We start from the raw sequence: 22,967 nt of genomic DNA on the forward strand, positions 1-22,967 counted from the left end.
TTCATTCAACAACTATTTATTGAGGGCTTTTTATGTGCTCCACTCTTTGCTGAGCCCTGGGTATGAAAACATGTTTGTCTCATGTCAATTCCTTTCCAGTAGTGAGTGTCAGACAATCTCAAGCACATAAAACATCTAGTATGTCCAGTTATGACAAACATTACATAGAATAATAAGTCAGAGTGTAATGAGGTGCAGTTTTTACTAGAATAGTGCAGGAAGAAGGAATGTCACCTGAGAAGGTGACATTTGAGAAATGACATATTTCACAGGGGTCTGGCTAGGGCCTTCTGGAAACCTTTGATCTGCTCAAGAATTTCGTAACTGCCTCCTTGACCTCCTTATTCCTCAGGCTATAGATGAGGGGGTTCAGCATTGGAGTGACCACCGTGTAGAGCACAGACACCACCCTGTCGCCCTCCGAGGACTGGCCTGAATTATCCCGCAGATACATGAAGATGAGGGTTCCAAAGAAGAGAGCCACAGCAGTGAGGTGGGAGGTGCAGGTGGAGAAGGTCTTGGCCCGGCCTCCGGCCGAGCGCATCCTCAGGACGGCCACGATGATAAACAGGTAGGACACCAAGATGACCAGGATGCAGGCAGGCATCACGAAAATGGCGAACGCGACAATCACCACTTCCTGGGTGTAGCTGTCCCCACAAGTGAGTTTCAGCAGAGGAGGGAGGTCACAGAAAATGAAGTCAATCTCATTGTTCCCGCAGAAGGAGAGAGTGAAGGCTGTCACCGTGCGAATGAAGCCACTGGCAAAACCGGCCACATAAGCCCCGGCGACCAAGCCCACGCGGGCCTTCTCGGTCATGATGGTGACGTAGAGCAGCGGCTGGCACACGGCCACGTAGCGGTCGTAGGCCATGATGGCCAGGAGGTAGCAGTCAATGGAAGCAAAGAAGGTGAAGAGGAAGAACTGAGCGGCACAGCGAGCTTGGGAGATGGCCAGGCCGTGTTCCCACAGCACGGCCAGCATCTGAGGGACGATGACAGAGGAGTAGCAGATGTCCACGAAGGCCAGGTGACTGAGGAAGAAGTACATGGGAGTGTGGAGTCGGCGGTCTTTGCGGATCAGGAGGATCAGCCCAGCGTTCCCCAGCAGAGTGGTGAGATAGAAGCTCAAAAACACCAGGGAGAGGGGAAGCCCCCACTCGGGGTGCTCAGTGAAGGCCACGAGGAAGAACTCAGTCACCAAGGTGTGATTCACCTCAGCCATCCACTTGGCGCTTCACCAGGAGCCAGAGGAGGAGACCCCTCCAGAGAAGTTCAAGTCATTTCAAGTAATAAAGCTTAAATTGAGTGTCTGACATGTCGTCATTTGACTTCAGCACGCTTTGCCATCTCAGGGTGATAGGAGCAAGTTTGGAATTCGCGGTAATATAACAAGTGATGAATGGTTCTATTATAGTAGGAATGGAAAGCAAGTGATTCTCTAGGTTACAAGTCAGATCTTGTATTTGCAACTCGCTTTCCAATTAGCTGTTTGATGTGACCAAGGCACTTAACCTCTCTCGACCTCAATTTCTTCCTCTGCCAAAAGGTGATCGTAGTATCTGCCCTGCTTAGGAGCTAATGCATAAATTAAAACAGATGTAAATGCACATTGAAAAGTGAAAAGCATTCTACGGATATATGTGGGCTATTTGCAATTTCAAGTGAAAACTTTAAGGAAGGAAAATTAATATTCTATGAACAAAAGAGCACAAACCAAAAAAACACTCATTAGCAATCAGCAACGGGCTCTGCTTATAGGAATAAATCTATTCTCAGTTTACAAACATGAATGTTTAACAAACAGCTGTTATCCTCATTAGAGCTGGCTGGTTTACTGAGGCTTTATATAAATATATACACACACTAGCATTAACCCTGGAAACAACAGCAAACATAAGCTCCTTTAGGCACCTAAAAAAGCTCCAGACGCATTTTTCAGTTATTCCCAAAGACTCTAATAAAGGAAGAAACTTGATAATAAACAGCATACAAATTTGAAATCAGGAGGAAGCAGAAATGCTTTTGCAGTCTGATGTTGTCAGAGTGCTACTGGACAGGAGTCTGGGTTAATAGATTTGGAGGTCCTTGATGGAGTTCTAGCACAAGGCTGTCAGGAGCACCTTGGTCATGTTTGAATAGCTTGGGCACCAGCAGTCAGGCCAATGCTGAGCTCACCGGAAAAGGATAGTAACAAAGACAAGAAGTTGGCCCTGCAGGCCATCAGCTGGGCTTGAACTGTCCTTACCCAAATTCCACTTTGCAGGTGTCTTCATCCTCTGTTTGCTGTTTCCTCTGCCTGTAACCTGGGAATCCAGAGGACACTTGGGTTCTGGTTCATCCACATCAAGTGTGAAACCCTGGGCAAGTCACATTTCCTCCCTGGGCTTAATTACCTTGCCTGTGTTCCCTTTCAGTAAGCAATGGTGCAGCCTGTGTCCACAGTCACAGCAACCTGATTGGCATGGGTCATTTCTAGTACCTCTATCCCCTGTTCTCACTTCGTGGAATCTCTCTTCTCACCCTTGACAAAGCAATACCTCTCTGACACTAGCATTTCCTGGGAGGTTTTGCAGACCGATCCCAAGTTAGCAGAGCTAGGAGACCAGCCTTTCTCCCCCTGCTTCCTCTCCAGCCCTCACCCCTGCTGGTGGCACTTCTTATATTCACCGCCCCAGCATGGTACCTCTAATTGGTTCCTGAGGTGACTCTCCAGGGGAAGGTGATTTCCTGACTTCCTAACAAGGGCTCTAATACCTTTGAAGATTTCTCTTTCATTTCAAACTCCCAAAGCCCCCTCCCGTGTCTTGCCATCCCTCAGCAGGGTCTGATGGGGCTCATTTCTAGTCTTGCCTCCTTCCTGCTTTGTCCTTAGAGCCTTCCTATGTCTCAGTAGCATGCACTTTTGCTCTCCATCACCGGGACCGGCTGGAACTGGTGACTGAACGTTGACATGTGGCAGAAGCAGAGGATGGTGCAAGTGGGGCGTCACAAGATAGCATGTGACAGAGGCAGGTGCGAGTGAGCTGTGAACAGACTTCCTTCAGAGAAACAGAACCCACTTGATGATGACCACATTCTGCACCAGGGCTCTGGTTCTGAAACCTCAGGATGCATAAGAGCTACCCGGGGAATTTGTCTACCACGTGAGCACCAGTGTCCCACACGATGGGTTTGGGGACAGTGCAGCTCTCATGGGGAGCAGGAAGCTACATTGTTAATGGGCACCCCAGGCGACCTGATAGAATTAATCCTCAAAAACTATATCTAGAGACAGTGCCTAGAGGAGCATTTTGGGGAGCTCTTGCCCCACTTGACCTTCTGCCACCCCTTCCCCAGGCTGCAAAGGAACCCTGTGCCATAAACCAAATGAAAATAATAAAGACATGTTCTTGAAGAGCCTGATTGCTCCAAAGTCCCAGTGATGTCTTCCTTCCTTGTAGGAGCACTGAGAGAGTTTTGATGTTTTTCTGTCTTATGAAAAATTTTTAAAAACTAGATACAGAGATAACCAGGAAGGTTCTTGGTGGCAAAACAATAACTCAAAGCAGGCCAACACTCTGTCAACTAAGCCCATCCGGAAGTTGCTCAACACAAGACAACTTCAGGGAAGTAATTCTCAAGCTATGCTGCATATAAGAATCTCCTGGGGAGTTTCTAAAACCCCAAGGCACAGCCAGGGGCAGTGGCACGTTCCTGTAATCTCAGCAGCTCAGGAGTCTGAGGCAGGAGGACTGAAATTCAAAGCCAGCCTCAGCAATTTAGGGAGGCCCTCAGCAACTTAGTGAGACCCTGTCTCAAAATTAAAAATAGAAAGGGCTGGGGATCTGGCTCAGTAGTGAGGTGCCTGTGGGTTCAATCCCTGGTACCAAAAAAAAATTCTTTTTAATTAAAAATAATAATAAAATCCCAAGGCCCCAGTTGTACCCCTGAATAATTAAATCAGAGTATCTGAGTATAGGAGCCAGACATTATTCCCTGGTGATTGCAATGTGCAGCAAGGTTTAGAACTACTAACAGAAGGCTCCTGCATACCATCAGGTGTCTTGGGACATCTTGAGCTTGGAAACCACATTATGCTATATTCCTATATGGAAAGTCATATTGAATTACAGCACATTTGAAGATAGGTGAAGTCCTATAATTAAGAAACCTCATCAACTTTATCTAAACCATGATTTTTCTGAATTATTTAGTCACAGAACTTCTTTTTTATTAGCATCCCACAAAACCAGAGTTCCTAAGGACGGATGCTCTTTAGTAAAACTCTAAAGAAGCTCAGAAACTGTCCCAATGCCAAGCAGCAAAGCAGCAATTATTCTAAGAAACAGCGTCTCCTAATGATTCATCTCAGGATCTGGCTCCTTAAAGTCTCTGTGAGACTGGTTTCTCCCAAGAGCAATTGTTCCTACTGGGAAAGGAATTGGGAGGGAATCTGGGGGAAGAACACCTTTCCAGACAGGTCCCCCAGGAGCTATGGAAGTGACACCACCTTGTCCTTTAAGAAAGGTGTCCTCTTCCACCAGGAAGTGGGTCCCATGGCTGAGTCCCTCAGTTCTACTTCATGAACAGCCCTGGACATACCCACCCCTTCCCCAGGCTGCAGAGGAAACTGAAACCCTGCTTTCAGGAAGCATTGAATTAAGTTGAATGAATTCAACTTACTTAATTAGGTTGATTGCATCTTTCCACAATGTTCATTTTGATCAAAACATCACATCATACACATAAACAAATACACTTATCATGTGTCTGTTAAATGAAATGAACTTCAATGGCTTAATATAAAAGCAAACTAAAATGATTATTAAGCTGATTCAGCCACCCTGTGGCCGGCTCTAGAAAATGAACCTCCAAAATGAGTTCTCGTCACATTTTCACACATTGTATTAGGACCCATAAAAGTAAAGTAAAAGAAGTTTAGATTATTTTTTCCTTCCATCTCTGAATACAATTTTGAAGGAAAATCCAACAAGATAATAATAGCAAAGACTATTTTAACTGCTTACTATCTATACAGCACGCCTCTTCACTCTTCTAAAATAGATGATTGATGGATGGATTGATTGGTGGATACACTAGCTCATTTAATCCACACAGTGATCCCATGACTTGCATACTATTATGACTCCCATTTATAAGAGATGAGTGCTTGAGTGGATACCCAATATTCCCACAGAAAGAGGCAAAGGTTTGAATCCTGCAGTCCAGCTCAGAATGAGCACTCTTAACTCCTATACCATACTGCAAACACTCACAAAATGGTCTCCAAATTCCACAATTGGAAATGGTTGAGGGATTCTTGCATGTCTGTATTTTCCTTCTAGACTTTTGGAAAGAAAGGGGTCTTGGCTTAGAGATGGCATGAAGCTACAGGTGAGTAGATAGTGATAGGAAATTCTTGGGTACTTTCCTGGGTTCCTGCTGTATTCTGCAGACTATCACCACAGCCACTGCTGATGGCAAGGACTCGGATCCACCTATTCACATGTAGTCTCACCTTCCTAGACATAGTAGATCAGACAAGGCCAAGACCTGATCTGAGTTGGTTGCAAAGAATAACCCTCTCTTCTTCCAAAAAGAAGATTTGCTCCAAGTGGATATCTGTTCCCTGGAGCCCAGAAGTTGTGACTTGTGACTTGGAGGGGATACTAGGAAGGATATAAGAAGGACATATCTTCAATTCTCACTTTATGATCCATGGTCACTATCTTTCCCCATCAATACTTGGGTGGATCTCATGCCAATTTAAGGCTGAGGGACACCTAGTACCAATAAATTTGCCTTGGAAGGACTTTGGAAGGACTTATCCTGCCACAAAAACTTCTCTGTCAATTCATTATTGGTATTCCTGCTTTAGCTTTATATGTTCTAGAACTGCAGGATTTTTATAGTCTCTCACAGCTATTAGAACTAATAGGAATATTAGAGGTCAAATGACCCAGGCTTTCCGATTCACAGGCAAACTGTTCCAGGCCACCAAATAGGAAGATTGTTAGTGGTTGGCTCAATTAAGTTGAGTGTCATCTATGACTGATAATCCAGCACTTTACCCAATGGGCCCTTATTGCTCACAAACAAAGAAGATGCCCCAAATAAAGATGACCAGATAATCATGTTAATTCATCCTGATGCAATTCAATGCATATCTGCCCCCTAGCCCAAAACACTCCCAGAGGCAAATAGTCCCAAGACAGTTTCTTCAATTGTTTCATTATAAGGTTTCTCAAAGTTTTCTCAGAGTCTCTACATCTGAACCTCACAGAAGGGTGGAGTCAGAAGGAACTCAAGAATCCAGTCCCACCCTTCACTTTATGGGCCTGGAGAATGAGACCATGAGGGAGAATGACCTATAGCCCTTAGGTTTCTTAATGAGATCTTAGTTGCAAATGACAGAAGCCCAGAACCTAGTATAACTCGAACACACAGAATTTACCGGAATATCCTGAATTCTTCAAGTGTACACCAGAAATTTCTCAACATCATTTAGAGGATGGGCCAGGATGCCGCTAAGCCTGGGGTACAACTGAGACCAGCAACTCCTGAATTGAGCAATTTCTCTTTTGTCTGTGATTTTCTCTTGAATATCAGCTTTATTTTCTTCCTAAACCTACTTCTTCCACAAATCAGGGAGGGGGAAAATCTCTCTGGTTGTTCCCATACTTTACATACCACAAAGAAGATGAAAACCAGTTGTTATAGTGCAAAATTAAAACAAAAAAGAACCTTTCGGATGGCAGAAGGCCAAGAAATGGGAGACAGGGATTGGCCCATGTTGGCCAATCAGTGAAGACTAGAAGGATGGTATTTAGGATGGTATTTAGACTAGGGAGATGGAAGTTCTCCTGTGAACCACTTGGTCAGAATTAAGGAAGGGGCATTTCCAAGATTAGAAAGATGCTGCTCTGAGAATACAAAATTATAGATCTTCACCACAAAATGGCAGGGAGGGTCAGAGCAATTGCCACTGCCCTGTGCTTTAGGAATTCCACAGAGCTGGTGGCTGCACAGAGATTGACAGAGGTGACAGGTGGCAGAACTGAAAGGTCTACCTCTTGTGGGTGCTTTAAAAGTTCACGTTCACATCCTATCTGCCATCAACAAGGCATTGGAAAGACCGCTGCTGCTAAGTTTTCTGCTTGACCCTCTAGAGTGAATAAAATGTGTAGAAATTTTGTCTCTGGACATTCCTTCCTGGAACTTGGCCCCCATTCCTGGACTTAATTGCCTGGTTCTCAAATGTTCTCTCCCCATCCAAACCCATCCCTGGGAAGAGTTCTGAGACAGTCCTTTTGTGGCTGGCAAAAAGGTCCCTTCTCAAGTGACTTAAATGTCATCAAAGTTAAAGCCCAAACAGAGGGCTGGGGATGTAGCTCAGTGGGAGTGTTTGCCTATCCCATAGGTCTGAGCCCCAGTGCTGGTGAAATAAAAATCCCCAATAGATATATGAACTCTCAGGCCACAGAAGGATCCTTAGAATTCCCTTATTCAACTTTCTGCCTTATTTTGCAGACGAAGAAAATGAAATACAGAACTAGCAGATTCCTTTGTGGAAGGACACACAGCTGGTTGGTAGCGGTCATCACTCAGCCCTCTTTCCACCATATCCTGCGTTCTCCAGGAAAGGTCAAGCAGGCAAATGTCAAGCAAAGGATTTGGGGGAAAAAAGGAATTTAAAAAGGAACTAGGCCCTTTCTTGGCACCTCGGAATCATGTCACATTGCTCACATCTTTTGCCACCAAAATAAAATAAAATCTGCTGATTTGCGCTTCCCTGCAAAGACCGTGGCCTTTTTCTCTTCCACTGTGGTCCTCAGAACATCTCATTCATGTGTGGGTGAAAAATGGTGGGAGGGTCTTCTAAGACCCTACCTGACACCAACAAACCCCTTCTTTGACAGCTTCCAAAGGTCCGTAACCTAAAAGTGAAGCTCTCCTTGGCAGACACCTGAGGAAGGTGATGTGCGGAGCCACAGGAGGGCCAGGTATGAGACAGGCAGGGTGCAGGTGCGGCACTATGTCCCTCATCCCCTCGTTGAGCTGGATTTCCATGCTCTCACATCAGAAGATCTTTTTCGTCTCCTTTTAGATATTATAGCCACATTCAAAACTTCCCAGTAGATGGTGTTTCCTGATCTGAATGGCCTGGTTTTCCCTAAGCATTTATATCCAAAAGCAGAATTTAAACTTTATTGAGTTATAACAGGTACACAAAAACATTGCATTTACTTGATGTAAACATTTTACTGAGTTTGGACATATAAATTTACTCATAACACTACAATCAAGGTGCAAACTTTTTCTCATGTTCTTTTTTGGATTTTCTTTTTTTGTTGTTGTATTCTGGGTTGTTTGTTGTTATTGTTATTGTTGTGTTGTATTTTGTTTTGTTTTTGTTGGTTGATTGGTTTTATGGTGAGAACATTTACGATAAGCCCTTTCTTCTTAACATAGTATAAAGCATACACTATCATATCATTAACTATAAGTACTATGTTGTACAACAGATCTCTAGAACTTATGTGTCTTGCTTATTTGTCTTACTGTAACTATACCCATAAACAATTCCCCAGTTCCTCCTGACCCTAGGAACCACCATCCTACTCTCTTTTTCTATGAGTGTGACCAGGTTCAATACTTCATGTAAGTGGAGTTCTGCAGTATTGGTTTTTCTGTGGCTTGCTTAAATCACTGAGCATATTGTCCTCTATATTCATCCATGTTGTCACAAATGGTAGGATTTCCTTTTTTCATGGAGCTGAATAGTATCCCTTGTGTGTGTGTGTGTGTGTGTGTGTGTGTGTGTGTGTGTGTGTGTGTGTGTATATATATCACCTTTTCTTTATCCATTCATCTATCAATGGACATTTGGGTTGCCTCTACCTCTTGGATGCAATCAACATGGGGACAGGGGTGGACAGATGTTGGAGATGATGATTTCAATTCTATTAAATATATACCCAGAATTGGTATTGCTGGATCCTGTTATGATTCTATTTGTAATTCAAAAGCAGATTTTTAATGAGTTATCAGCAATCATGCGTTTTCTATTAAAGCAGAACTTTTAGTATCAAAATAACTAAAGAAAAACAACCACAGATTTTTTAAATAAGTTCAACACAATGTGCAGAGAGAGGTACAGAAATACTAACACCATACCCAAGCGACAACCCACTGACCTCCCTATTATCAACTACTCTTAATTTATTCCTAACTGAGCCTCATGTCCCCTTTCATATATAAATAGAATGCATTTTTCAACTTTTGCTTAGCTCTTTTTGTAGTAAAAAAAAAAAAAAGTAAATGGAGTCTTACCTACAACTTGGAGTTTCATAAGTTCCTACAACCTTCTCACTTAACCCTTTTATCTTGAATAGAAGTCTTCAAGTTCCTGCTTATAATTTAACCAGAAGGAGGCAGTGAAGTGCATCCTTGGACCTGACAACTCCTTCTCTTGGTACTCCCTTTCCATTCATCATGTACCCCCTGCCTTCTGGTAGATTCTAAGGGAGCAAATAACTCTTCCGTGTACTGCTTTTTTCCAAGACTCAATATTGCCTTTTTAAATCAAGAGTGTTTGGGTCAACTTTTACACTGCTGTGACCAAAAGACCTGACGAGAACAATTAAAGGAGGAGATGTTTGTTTTGATGCTCACAGCATCCGAGTTCTCAGTCCATAGACCGCCAGTTTCATCTGCTCTGGGCCCAAGGTGAGGCAGAACATAATGGCGGATGACCACCAACGAGGAGAAAGAGCTCTCCTCACCACAGACAAAATATAAACACCAAAGGGCACATCCCCAGGGACCCACCTCCTCCAGCCACACCCTACCTGCCTGCAGTCACCACCAGGTTAATCCCTATCAGGATATCACACTGATGAGGTTAAGGCTCTCCTAACCCAATCATTTCACCTCTAAGTTTTCTTGCATTGTCTCACACATGAGCTTCTTGGGGTACATTTCATATAAAAACCATAACAAGAAGGGAAATTCCTATGACTAACTAAAGATCTCCAACTTCTTTCTTAAGGTTGTCTACCACTGTAACACACGGACACTTGAATTATATGTTAAGCACGCCCTTTGATGGAGCTATGCATTTGCAGCCTAAGCATCAATACTCAGACAAAACTCTATTAAAATTTAAAATGTTTCTTATAAAAATTATAATGTTTGTTTTAAAATATCCTTTCCTCTAAAAGAAACATAATGTCTTTGAAGATTTCTATGTGTTGTATTTTACTATGTGATCTCAAATTGAGTATCCCTGGGGCTGTGTTCTCTGAATCTTCCACCTTTCATAAAATCTGCTTCTTCCACTTTGAAATCCTGTTACTGTTCTGTGGAGCTGAGTTTTGAATCATCTGTTTCTTAGATACCGTCATCCTCCACCTCCCAGAATTCTGCACATCGTTTGTTCAACCGGGATCTTGTTTATTCGGTATTCCAGGTGGCAGGGAGAGAAGGAGTTTGAGTTTGGGAAATGAACAATCAAAGAAAATGAGCAAAAAATGAATAGATGGGACTGAGTCAGTTTCCCATGCAACTGGAAACTGACTGAGGCAAGGTACCTGTGTTTGGAGAAGTGAAGATCAAGAACCAATACCCTTTAGGAGGCTTTGGGTGCAGCCTGAGGTGGTGCAGCATACAGAGAAGCAGGACAGGCTGGGATGCCTCCCCACCACCCCTCCAGGGAATGCAGCAATGCTCTGCCTCCCTGTGAACCGAAGCTCTGAGAACACAGAGCCCATGCATGTGATACCATTATGGACAGTGGGAATAGTGAAAATTCACCAAGTGGCTTCTCAGGTCTGCAACATGACTAGGGAGCTGAGATAGGTGGGATAGAAGAAATAATAGGGTGTGTTTCCAGTGCTGAGAGCAACTGACAGGCAGGTTATCACGGGTGGCTGTCATCTAGAGATTCGTGTGAAGCATCCCTGGGAACCACAACCAGGATCTGAAGGATTCATTCAGCGGGGTCAGCTTTAGTAACTGGGCCACCAAACTACCTTAACTCAGTCATTAAAAATAAATAGAATCTAAATATCAAATCCTAATTGATGGCATGGACTCTGAGGTGCATAAGGATGAAGGACAATGCCAATGTCTGCAACTCACCTTGAAATTATTCAAACCACATGGCTGGTTGATGGAAGAATTGATGGATAGATGAATTAATGGGTGGACTATCCATACGGGATGAAGTAAATACAGCCAAATATTAGCGATGACAGAATCCAAGTACTGAGTGTTAGGAGCTTACTATAGATTATCTTTAACTTTTCTGTACAGTGGAAATCTTCCATAGAAATTTTTGCAAAGTGAATAGAATCTTGTTCTACAATCACAGACCAGTGAGGTGTGCCCTATCTGGATGACCCGAGATTTAATTTCAGATTCTTTTGCCACTTGTCCTGGGAGTCATAGCTCTTATTCCACTCTCTTCTCAGCCCAACTTTTCCTTCCCTTCCTTCCTCTCCCTGGTGCTGAAAGTCCTGGTTCTCTTTATGCTGTGTACCCTGAGGGCCTCACTCGAACATTTTACCTGCTCTAACTGGCCCTACGGAGTGGGTGACCCCGAGACTTCTCCAAGGTTAGGACAGCTGGATCCTGCTGAGGGTATTCCTGAGTGCCTCCTTCACTTCCTTGTTCCTCAGGCTGTAGATGAGGGGGTTCAACATGGGAATCACGGTCGTGTAGAACACAGACACCACCCTGTCTTTTTCCGAGGACTGGCCAGAGTTATCCCTCAGGTACATGAAGATGAGGGTGCCAAAGAAGAGGGACACTGCCGTGAGGTGGGAGGCACAGGTAGAGAAGGTCTTGGCCCGGCCTCCAGCGGAAGGGATCCTCACGATGGCCACGATGATGAACAGGTAGGACACCAAGATGACCACCATGCAAGCGGGGAGGACAAAAATGGCGAACACGATAATGACCACTTCCTGGGTGTAGCTGTCCCCACAGGCCAGCTTCAACAGAGGAGGGAGGTCACAGAAAATGAAGTCGATCTCACCGTCCCCGCAGAAGGAGAGAGTGAAGGCTGAGACGGTCCGCACCAAGGCGCTGAAGAGACCGGCCACGTAAGCCCCGGACACAAAACCCAGCTGGGCCTTCTGCGTCATGATGGTGACATAGAGCAGCGGTTGGCACACGGCCACATAGCGGTCGTAGGCCATGATGGCCAGGAGGTAGCAGTCAATGGAACCAAAGAAGGTGAAGAGGAAGAACTGAGCGGCACAGCGTGTGTGGGATAAGGCTGCCCCGTGCTCCAACAGCACGGCCATTGTCTGGGGAACGGTGACGGACGAGTAACAGATGTCCATGAAAGAGAGGTGACGCAGAAGGAAGTACATCGGGGTGTGGAGTCGGCGGTCCATGCGGATGAGAATGATCATCCCCAAGTTCCCCGACAGAGTGATGAGATAGATACACAAGAACAAGAGGAAAAGCGGGAATGCCCGTTCAGGATACTCAGTGAATGCGATCAGGAGGAATTCGGTCACTAAGGTGACATTGGTCTCTGCCATGAGCCAGTGGTGCCTGAGGGGATAAGCACGAAAAGCAAGTTAGGAAGCTGCAAAAAGGATTTCCCTGCATGTCTACTTATTTACTAAACATGCACCGTGGACAGATCATGGCAGGTGCTATGAGGGGTTTCAGAAATGACCTATCTGAACTCCAGCCTTCAAGCAAGTTCCGTGGCCTAGAGTCATCTGATTATATCAAGAAAGAAAGATACAGGTATACATTTCCAGAATAGGGGTGCATATTCTCCCACTTCCACTGCCAAAGAGCTGTGTGAGTTCTGAGAGTCAGATAATCACTCTGAGCCAAAATTTGCCTATGGCTCCAGCAGGAGCAGACTGATCATCTCTCACCTACTCTGAGGCCACCCTTTTCCTCCGTGACTGCAGGTCCTCCTTTATTTCCAATCCTCTTCATCTCTTGTCTGCATTAACAGCAGCCATGGAACTGACTGTTCTCCCTGCCTTTAGATTCACTTCTTGTGCACTCTTGAAACATCCGTTAAAAATCTCAGTATTTTTAAGACTTTGATCATATCACGTTCCCCTGTTAAAAACCCTGCCATGGTGTCCCGTCGTGGATAGGGTGTTGCTCAGACTCCCTAGTACGGGGATACTCCCCTGGAATCTCCTCCATTTACTTCCTTATGCCCCTTCTTACTTCTGAGACCTTGCACCCATGGTCACACCTAACCCTCCCACAATCTCTCAGACACACTGAGTTAGCAGGATTTCTCTGACCCACCATGTTCTCTCACATCTCTGTGCTTTTGGCAGAACACCTGCCTGGAATACCTTATCCTTCTCACCCATGGGTTCTTGCCAACTCTTGGGCTGCCTTCAAACCTCAGCTCAGGAGTACTCTTAAAGTCTCTGGGGTCACCTCCTCCAGTCAGTGCAGGGCCCTTGGAGGTCAGCACATGGCAAGGGCTTGACATGTTTCCATAGAAAAACCATCAAACAAGATATGAAGCCCCTTGCAAATGGAAAGACACCATGCACATGTTCAAGTTTTATTTTTTCTTTTATTTTATTGACTTTTTTTCTGTTGGCAAACAGAAAATGCCTAAGAATAAAACTAACTAAAATTGATGAACAATCATGAAGGTCATTAAGCCATTCTTGAGTTTACATGTCTATCTTCAAACTAACAATATGTTTACTTAATATCTGTTATCATATTTAACCTTCTTGGTTTTTACCAAAAAAAATGATTTTTTTTTAACTATATAGTCTTGCCTGTAATCCCAGCCACCGGGGAGGCTAAGAAGGGAGAGTTTTTTCAGTGCATGAGTTCAAGTCCAGCCTCCTTGGCAACAGAGTAAGACTCTATCTCAAAAACAATATTTTTTTTCTTTTTATTGATTTTTTTAAAAATAAATGACAGAGGAATGCATTACAATTCTTATTACACATATAGAGCACAATTTTTCATATCTCTGGTTGTATATAAAGTATGTTGACACCAATTCATGTCTTTATACATGTACTTTGGATAATAATGTTCATCACACTCCGCCATCCTTGCTAACCCCATGCCCCCTCCCTTCCCCTCCCACCCCTCTGCCCTATCTAGAGTTCGTCTATTCCTCTCATGCTCCCCCTCCCTACCCCACTATGAGTCAGCCTCCTTATATCAGAGAAAACATTCAGCATTTGTCAAAAACAATATCTAAAACAAGAAAGAAAACTCTAATTTTCTTTTTTCCTATTGCTCTTAATAACAGAAAACAATATACACACCACTCTATGTGATTTGCATACTAATTCACTTAATCCCCATAATCACTTTATGAAAAAGGAGATGTTCTTATCCTTATTCTACAGATGAGGAAACTGAGACAAAAGAGTTTAGGTAAGATGGAGAAGACTGCACAGCTAGTAAATGAAGGAACTCTCATTAGGGCCAAAGCTGCACCCAGAAGTGCTGTTTACCATGCAATGAGATTTCCCATGCTTCCCAGGGCCCTTCCAACAGCCCCTACTCAGGAAGGGCCCACCATTAAATCAACAAGCACAGATGCCTGCACTGCAGCCTGTGAGTACCTGAAGGCTGGTGGAGGCTTTTGGACTAAGGGATAGAACGTCCTTTGGCAGACTTACAGTGTAACAGGATAGAGCAGGCATTGATCATCTTTAAAGCATAAGACTTTGGCAGTAGAGCAGTGTTGGACTGACCTATTGGGGAACGTGGTAAATAAAGGAAATTGGATCTGGTGACCTGAATTGAACAAAGAACCAGAAGAACCAGGTCAGTTCTCTCACCTGAATTCCACTTTGGCTTTAACTGGCTGGTCCTCTTCTTTGTCCACTATTTTTCCTTAGTCTCTAAAAGGTCATTTCTCTTTCGCTCTTTGGAGAAGGGTCCCACGGGCGTGGAGGGACCTGTGTGCACGGAACAGCAGGAGGTCGGGGTGGATCCGTTTGCACTTCCATGTCTGCTCAGTTATGATCCGAGCCAGGCTCTTGGATCCTCAGTGTCCTTCTCTCCTCCCACACCCCCTCACACACACGCCTGCAATGTATGAATCAACGTGGGGACAATAATGCCTTAGCTGCCCGACGGTTTCTGGACTGTATGGTTCTCAAGAACCTTCTAGGCAGTACTGTTCTGTCAAGGACTCTCTTCTCTTCCTCTTTGTTTCCATGACCTGCTAGGTCTGGTTAGGATACACTCTTCACCCTTGCTTTTGTTCTATTCCAGGCAGAGGAAGACACCCCGCTCCAACACATATCCCCTTAGGAAGACACACTAATATTTGCTAGAAAAGCCCTGAGGTCCCCAGGCAGTAAAGTGATCTCTAAGGAAAGACAATTATTGCTCCCGTGGACTCCTCACAAAGCACCTGGTAGCTCTCACTTAGGAGGAAAGAAGCCTTCCCTCCCAGTCCCAACTCCCAAAGCCCTAACAAATACCCAGAGTGGAGTCTAAAATTAACAATCTCAATTCTGCATAGTCCCAGGAGGAACTAAATGTCTCTGGCTTTAACTTCTCCAATCACAGCAAGGTCACAAAGGATGCCAATTGTCACCCTCACCAGTGTGGCTGTATTCTGACAGAGGAAGGCTTTGATCCACAGAATTAGGAGGGTCAACCCAGCACCCTGCAGAGAGACCTCAACAGGATGCATTCATTGTGTCATTTCTTTGTCCTTTCTGGGAGTCAGAGGTTTCATTAAGCTCCCCCACCCCACCCCACCCCACACGCCTTTTTTTTTTTTTTCCTTTAAACACAAATGAAACCAGAAGGAAAACAAAAGCCTGGGATGTTATCCAGAGGGGGATTGGGCAAGTTCTTCTTATTGATATGGCCTTTGCCAGTTCTCCACCTCTTTGACACCATAAGTTTTTTTTTAACCTCCAATCCATAAGCATTTTGCTAAATTGAATTTCAACAGTTCTCAATTCATAAAAGAAAACAAGATGAGAAAGAACAGAATAAATCTCCTCTTTGACAATTAATGAAACCAAGAGAAAATGGGGCCGCCTGGTCCATCGATTCACCACTGTGCTAAGAATTCTAAATGAAGAATAATTAGAATAAGACATACTTCATGTTTGTGTACATGTCAAAATACACTGTCATGTGTAACTAAAAGAACAAACAAAACTTTTAAAAAATGAAACACACCTACAAAACAGACACACAATATCTGCCTGTTGGAAATAGGCAAACAAATAGGTGAGATAATCATCTATCGTTCAAGATGACAAGTACTAAACTGTTAAGCAAAATGTGAATCATGCGCCATGGGGAGTCAGTGTAGGGTGCAGTTACTTACAGGTGGAGGAGATCAGGGAAGGCTACCCAGAGATGGGCTTTGACAGTCTGCTAGGATGGAGGAATGTTGACAAGCTCTGTAGGAAGAGGGATCCGCATGACCAAACATCCACCGTTAGATGATCCCAGGGACGACTCCTGATGCAATGAGTGGCACTTTGATGACAGCTCAGAATGGTACAGATTCCAAAATGCTGGGGACATATCAGAAATCAGACATTTTCAGACTTTCAAATATTTGCATGTACATCGTGAAATATATAGAAGATAGGACACATATCTAAGTCTGAAATTCATTTATGTTTCAGGTATGTCTTATGCACACAGCCTAAAGTTGATTTTATACAGTATTTTTAATACACCTATGTTTTGACTGTGACCTGTCACATGACTCAGTGTGAAATTTTCCACTTGTGTCCTCAGGTGGGTACTCAAAAACTTGAATTTCAAATTTTTATATTAGCAATACTCAACCTATATGAGGCAAGTCAAGTCCAGGACTCAGGATGAAGTATATAGGTGTTGGTTCAAGTGCAAAAAATAAAGTGGAAACAAAAACCTCAGTATAGAAGATAGCATGATACTTTAAAAAATCGAAATCAATGCAATATAGTCTAAGATAAACAAATATAAAAATTGTAAATAAAGGCCACACAGCATTACTGATTTTTCCCTTGGCCTCAATCCCATCATGGTTCGACAGTTGCACTGGTGCTGGGAAATGTGTTGAAATGGGACAGCAAGACCAGAGAGCTTCCAAGGAACAGACTTTTCCTTGGAGAAAGAGCCTTTCCATCACCTAGGGATTTTCATTTCTTTTCTCTCTGTAATCTGTGTAAAAAAAAAAATGCAAGAAAGTCAACATAATAAGATCAATACTTGAAGAGTGACTTTAACCATTTCAAATCATTCCCTTCATCTATCTTCACAAGAGCCCTATGCAATAGAGAGAGAATGAGACTCCTCATTGTACTGAAGAGTAAACAGAGGACTAGGACTAGAAAGGGGTTCAGGTCATACAGCACATTTTGTCTGTCCTGCACACCCTGGTTGCTAGAGGATTCTGCCCTGGTCACAGCCCCTTCTGCCCAAGGGGATTTTTTTTTTTAATGATCACGAACACTCTCATGCATATGCATGTCAGAGCTCTCGAAATGAAAAAGTCTTCCCAGTTATCCTGTGTTAACAAATAACAGTAACACAATGTGACTTGCAAAATAAACTTATTTCTAATTCATGAAAAACACAGTGTGGTTTAGGCGGTGCTGAGTCTCATAGCTATGCCCTTTGGAGCCGGTGGACTTGGAGATAGCTAGTGCAGGACACAGCAAAGGGAAGACTGTAGAGGAGAACCAAGGACAGCCTGGAAGCGATCTTCTTCACCCCAACATCCCAGTGACCAGAAGCAAGTCACATGCGCTCAACATAACTGCAAGAGATGCCAGGAAATGCACAAGAGCACACAGATATCTGCGCAAACTAATGTTCAGGCTAACATCTCTGCTACCTTTCCTACCCTTTGTGCAGTATAAAGTCTAGAACCCTCCTCAAAATTTTGAGGGCATGCAAGGGTTCACTATTACATTTGCATGGCTCCTCCTCATCCTGCTTCCACTAATACATTATTTATATTTGTGCACATTTCCCATGATTGTGTTCACCCTTCTCTGCACCACAGCACTCCAAGAGTGAAACATGACCTGTTTGCTTTTTGTTTGGTTTGGGGTTTTGTTGTTTTATTTTTGCAGTACTGGAGATGCAACCCGGGTGCTTCACCACTCAGCCACATCCCAACCGTTTTTTATTTTATTTTATTTTATTTTTTGAGACAACTCATTAAGTTGCCCAGGCTGTCCTTGAGCTCATGATTCTCTTGCCTCAAACTCCTAAGTCTGGGATTATAGGTGTGTACCACCGCACCCAACTCATCTGTTTTCTTCATTTTCTAAAATTAATACAGAGTATGGGCAGCAGACTTTTAGTAAAGATATTGTAGAAAATTTAGGAGGTTTACAGTACTGCACAGATGGGAGGGGAATTTAGAACTGAATAATGAATGTTGTGCTGCAAGTTTCCTGGCCATTTCCATCCGAAGGAACTCATTACCAGCTGCTCCTCACCTTCACCTTCAGCCTGCCTACTACCATCCAACCCCATCTCTTTCTCTACTAAGGTAATCTTTTATTTATATCTATATTCTCCCGGTGGCAAAGTCTTCCAAACTCCTTTCTATCCAGTCGACTAGAAAGAGATTTAAAATTCTTTTCATATTGTTATGCATGATAATGTAAATCTTTAATATCTAAATTTCTTCCATTTAGATCATGCATTGAAGGTTCTTAAATTTCATTATCAAGATGCTATAAATCACCATGTGCCTCTATCTTTCAAGAGTGTTTTCTTCAACCAAAAAAAAAAAAAATTCTCTTTTTAACAGAGAAAAATTAGGTCAAATGTCAGCTAAGATTTTTTTTAACATACCAATAAAGGATTCAATGTTCAAATAAGTCTGGAAAAAAATTAAATGAAGTTAAAAAACTATCTTTCCAGAGACTTCATTATTTCATATGCTTTATAAATCTCAAAAATAAAGAGTATATTATGAAGCAATTCTCGAAAGTATTTAACCACAGAGTGCTTTGTTGTCTACTGTGGTGTAATAAACACCCACAAATTCAGTGGTGCACAATAATGAGTGTCTTTTCCCCCTCACGTTCGTGGTTTCACGGTCAGCAAAATTCAGCTTGCCTAAGCTGCATTTGGCCACCTTGTCAAGCTGTCAGACTGCAGTATGTTCCTGATCTGCTTGCATGTCGTCTTTGGATCAGCAAGCCTTTCAAGGAATGTTCTTTTTCTAACAATAACAGAAATACAAGCAGACAAAGCCCCGTTATCAAAACACATCTCCTGTATCGACTCTACTGATGTCCCATCCATCAAAGCAAGTCGTGTGGTCAAGCTCAGCATCCTCAAGGATGGGAAGGAGGGGAATTTATTCTATTCCCAATTGGAAAGGAGTGAAATGAATATTTTCTGAACACTAGTCCAGCCATCACTGTTGTTCATAAATGTTCATGTCCTACTAACCTCCGTGAGCCACATGCAACATACGCTCGCCATCACCCAATACCCCCCACCACAAGTTTCAACAAACTATATCATCGAGATGAAACTCTGGCATCTTATAATCCTCACCAGGTCCAGAGGTAACTCCCCCTGAATCTAAAGAATTATAATCTAAGATGGGCACAGTGGTGCATGCCTATAATACCAGCGGCTCACAATACTGAGATAGGAGGATATCGAATTCAAAACCAGCTTCCCAGCAAAAGCAAGGCACTTAGCAACGCATTGAGACCCTATATCCAAATAAAATACAAAATAAGGCTGAGGATGTGGCTCAGTGGTCGAGTGCCCCTGAGTTCAATCCCTGATACCAAAAAAAAAAAAAGGAAAGAAATATAAACTTAAAAGACAAGTTTAATGTCATCCCACAAACTTCAAAAATGCATTGATGAGTCAGCAATGAGCACTTCCATTAGAAAAGGAAAAGAGTGACAGACACCTGCAGTCAGTGGTCTATAGCAATTCTGAAATCCTGGTAAAGTGTTGCTATGTCTCCTTATCCTGGAGCAGAAAACATGTCTGTTAGTGCATGAATCATCTCCCCCGGGAAGAGGAGAGTGGCAAGTGGCAGAGAAAAAAACACCATGACCATATTTTTTTTTTTTCATAACCAGAAACATGCAAACAGTTTCTGTTTTTCACTGTCTCTTTTTTGCGGTACTGGAGATTGAATCCAGGGGCGCTGTACCCCTGAGCTACATCCCACCCATTTTTATTTTTAGTGTTAGTTTGAAACTGGGTGTCTCATGAAGTTGCCCAGGCTGGCCTGGAACTTTGGATCCTCCTGCCTCAGCCTCCTGAGTCACTAGGATTATAGGCGTGCACCACCCCACCCAGCTCACGTGTCTCTTTCAATTAGCATGCTGTAGCCACTTAGAGTTTACCAGAAAGAAGGGGTAAGAGTAAGGGTTCTGGTCTAAGATGGCTTGGGTTTAAATCCTATCTCTATCATTTTCCATCTGTGCAATCTTAGGAAGTACACAAAATCTCTGTACTTCAACTTCCTCATCTATAAGTTGGGGGATAATAGTAACAATCTCAAAACATCATGGAGAAAATCAAATAAAGATAGAAAGTAAAGCCACTGTTGAGTTAGATGCCCTGGTCTTCATCGCATCAGAGGGTATTTCCCAGACAATTTCCCAAATTCAACCTTTCTTCCGACTTCCGGGTCAGAATCTATGTGCATTCAATAAACACTATAGAGCTCACACCAACTGGTTACTTTAAGACAGCAGAAAAACCTATCTGGACTCTAATGAATATAGAGCCCACTAATAACTGATGTGATAACCACAGAAATAGCCTCTCTGAGTGCCCATTATATGCCAGGCACCATGCCAAGCATTTCACATAAAACTCCCCTCTTAAGAATAAAATTATGAATTGTTCAAACTAAATATAGCATTTCTAATTACGTAAGAAAATATCCTCAAAGATTATTTAAAAAAAGAAAAACTTTTCTTTAGATGAGAGCTCTTATCACTCCATCATGCAATGTCTCCCGAGGTCCTTCTATCCCATTTTGCTCTTCTCTAGTCCAATGTTAATTGACTATTGATGTCAGCCTTCCCTGTCATTACCTTTACATAATTTGATTTCAAATATATGTCAATCTTTCTCTCCATTAAAATAGGAAAATTTTTGTTGTTATTATGCCTCTGTCTTTCACTGTCTTCCCTGGTGCTAAGCTTCCTGGGAAACTCCCTTGTTGAAAGATTCCCTACCTCGGGAGGCCTGGTTCCATGCCTAGTATGCAGTGAACACTTGCAAATAATTAGGAGAGCCCAGATGGTTGGTACAACAGAGGAGGTGCTGATGGACACTTTGTACAGCTCTGAAGATAATTAGAAGAACGTGGCTTTATTAAAAGCTTTCCTCGGGGCCTCCTTTACTTCCTGGTTCCTCAGTTCATAAAACTGGAAAGTTCAACCTGGGGCTCACTACTGTGGAGAACATGGCCACAGCCTTTTCCCCTATCAGGGAGGGACTTGCCTAAATCATTATATACACAGATTAAAGCCAGAGTCCCAGTGACCAGCCCAGCTGCAGTTACACAGGAGGCAAAGGGACTCTGCCTACAGACGTGATTTGTAGATGTGCAGACGCCCTGGTTGTTGAAAGGGATCACAGCTGCTCTGGGCAGAATCATCTAGAAAGAGAAGAATTAGCAGCTGCTTGAGGACGCTAACCTCAGGGTCAGTGCCAGCAGCAATGGAGGTCACAGAACATGAAATCGACTGTTGAGAACAAAAGGAGAGACAAGGCGTGATGTATTGGTGGGCCAACAACTGTCAAACTCTAAATCATGCATCCATCACCCTCTGCCCGACATCTTGGGAATCATAATAGATAGGGGGGTGACGGTGCCACAAAATAATCACAGTCCCCTCTAAAAACCTAACTAGTATTTCCAAAGATGAGGCCCTAATTTCAATCAAATAATACATTCAAAAGTGTTAAAGCAATGGCTTTCAGTCATCCTTGTAATCACCACCACACGATGCCCTGTGTTTCTTTTAGCCCTTATTTAACTACCCTGCTTCAAGAAACAGCAATTACCTGTCCTATACTTTCCCTTTAGAGATAGACCTGATATATCATGGACTTAACGAGCCAAGAGAATTTTGAAGTCAGTTTTAATGCATTAAAGATAAAAATTGCCTTAAGGCTAAAGTTTTTCATTGCAAGAGAGACTATATTGAAAATCAAAAAAAAATTTCATTGGAATTCCCCAAAAAGGATCTTCTGATATAAAGACCAATCCTGGAAAACAAGGGAGAGATTATACCACTGAGCATAAAATTCACACTATATAGAATCATATTCTTTTTTGTTGTTGTTGTTATTTAATTTTTAAATTGATTTTTTAAAAATAAATGAGAGCAGAATGCATTACAATTCTTATTACACATATATAGCACAATTTTTGATAACGCTGGTTGTATATAATGTATGTTCACACCAATTCATGTCTTCACATATGTACTTTGGGGAAGGGAGGGGGCAAGGGGTTAGCAAGGATGGTGGAATGTGATGGACATCATTATCCAAAGTATATAGAGTCATTCTCTTTGTTAAAGTGACATGTCATCTGTAGGTAAGGGGTGGGGGAGAGGGTACCTTGATTAGATTACAGGTGTTTTCTGGATTCTTAAGAAGTAGCCAGTGTCCGACATCCCTCAACCCAGGATGATTCCCAGAGGAAATCATCAGAAAGCCACCTAAGTCTTCATCCTGTTTTCAGAGGCATCTGGAAGACGGGATGCTTGTGTCTTGCTTCCTAAGATAATGGCAAACCTTGCTGAGAATCCTGACATGCCAGCAGAGCCCCGCACCAGCAATGGTTGGTAAGGGTGTCAGGGCAGAGGGGCCAAAACAGCCTCACAGGGCCCTAACACCTCCATGCAATAAACTGCTGAGAGTGCTGGTAGCCAAAGGAGCCTCTGGGCCATGCAGAGAGAACGTGGAGAGCATGGATCTGAAAAGAGAAGCTGTGGCCTGACTATGGGCAGCAGCAGCCCAAG

General features: G+C 43.1%; 2 protein-coding genes across 5 annotated transcripts in view; both read right to left on the bottom strand.

Annotated features, from left to right (window-relative positions):
* On the bottom strand, window positions 1-11,589 carry LOC101974682 (olfactory receptor 9Q2). The gene is made up of 2 exons (XM_078045984.1): window positions 11,125-11,589; window positions 1-1,578 (listed from the first exon to the last, which is right to left on the bottom strand). Exon 2 carries the CDS (start codon window positions 1,223-1,225, stop codon window positions 281-283), a length of 945 nt encoding a protein of 314 aa, XP_077902110.1. The 5' UTR covers window positions 1,226-1,578; window positions 11,125-11,589; the 3' UTR covers window positions 1-280.
* The window catches only part of LOC120889972 (olfactory receptor 9Q1-like), a 25,825-nt gene continuing 11,034 nt past the window's right edge, over window positions 8,177-22,967 (bottom strand). For 3 of the 4 annotated variants that reach the window (XM_078045987.1, XM_078045985.1, XM_078045986.1), the window contains 3 exons: window positions 16,316-16,508; window positions 14,799-14,918; window positions 8,177-12,549 (listed from right to left, as the gene is read on the bottom strand). In XM_078045987.1, the coding sequence (XP_077902113.1) occupies window positions 11,601-12,536 (936 nt within the window). In that variant the 5' untranslated portion in view covers window positions 12,537-12,549; window positions 14,799-14,918; window positions 16,316-16,508 and the 3' untranslated portion in view covers window positions 8,177-11,600. The remainder of the gene's footprint in view (window positions 12,550-14,798; window positions 14,919-16,315; window positions 16,509-22,967) is intronic. The other variant, XM_078045988.1, reaches the window with a different exon arrangement.

The sequence above is a fragment of the Ictidomys tridecemlineatus genome, chromosome 4 (assembly GCF_052094955.1).
Source record: "Ictidomys tridecemlineatus isolate mIctTri1 chromosome 4, mIctTri1.hap1, whole genome shotgun sequence".
NCBI classification, from domain to species: Eukaryota; Metazoa; Chordata; class Mammalia; order Rodentia; family Sciuridae; genus Ictidomys; species Ictidomys tridecemlineatus.

Coding starts and splice junctions, on each gene's coding strand:
- LOC101974682 (XM_078045984.1), bottom strand. CDS start 1,225: ATGGCTGAGGTGAATCACACCTTGGTGACTGAGTTCTTCCTCGTGGCC.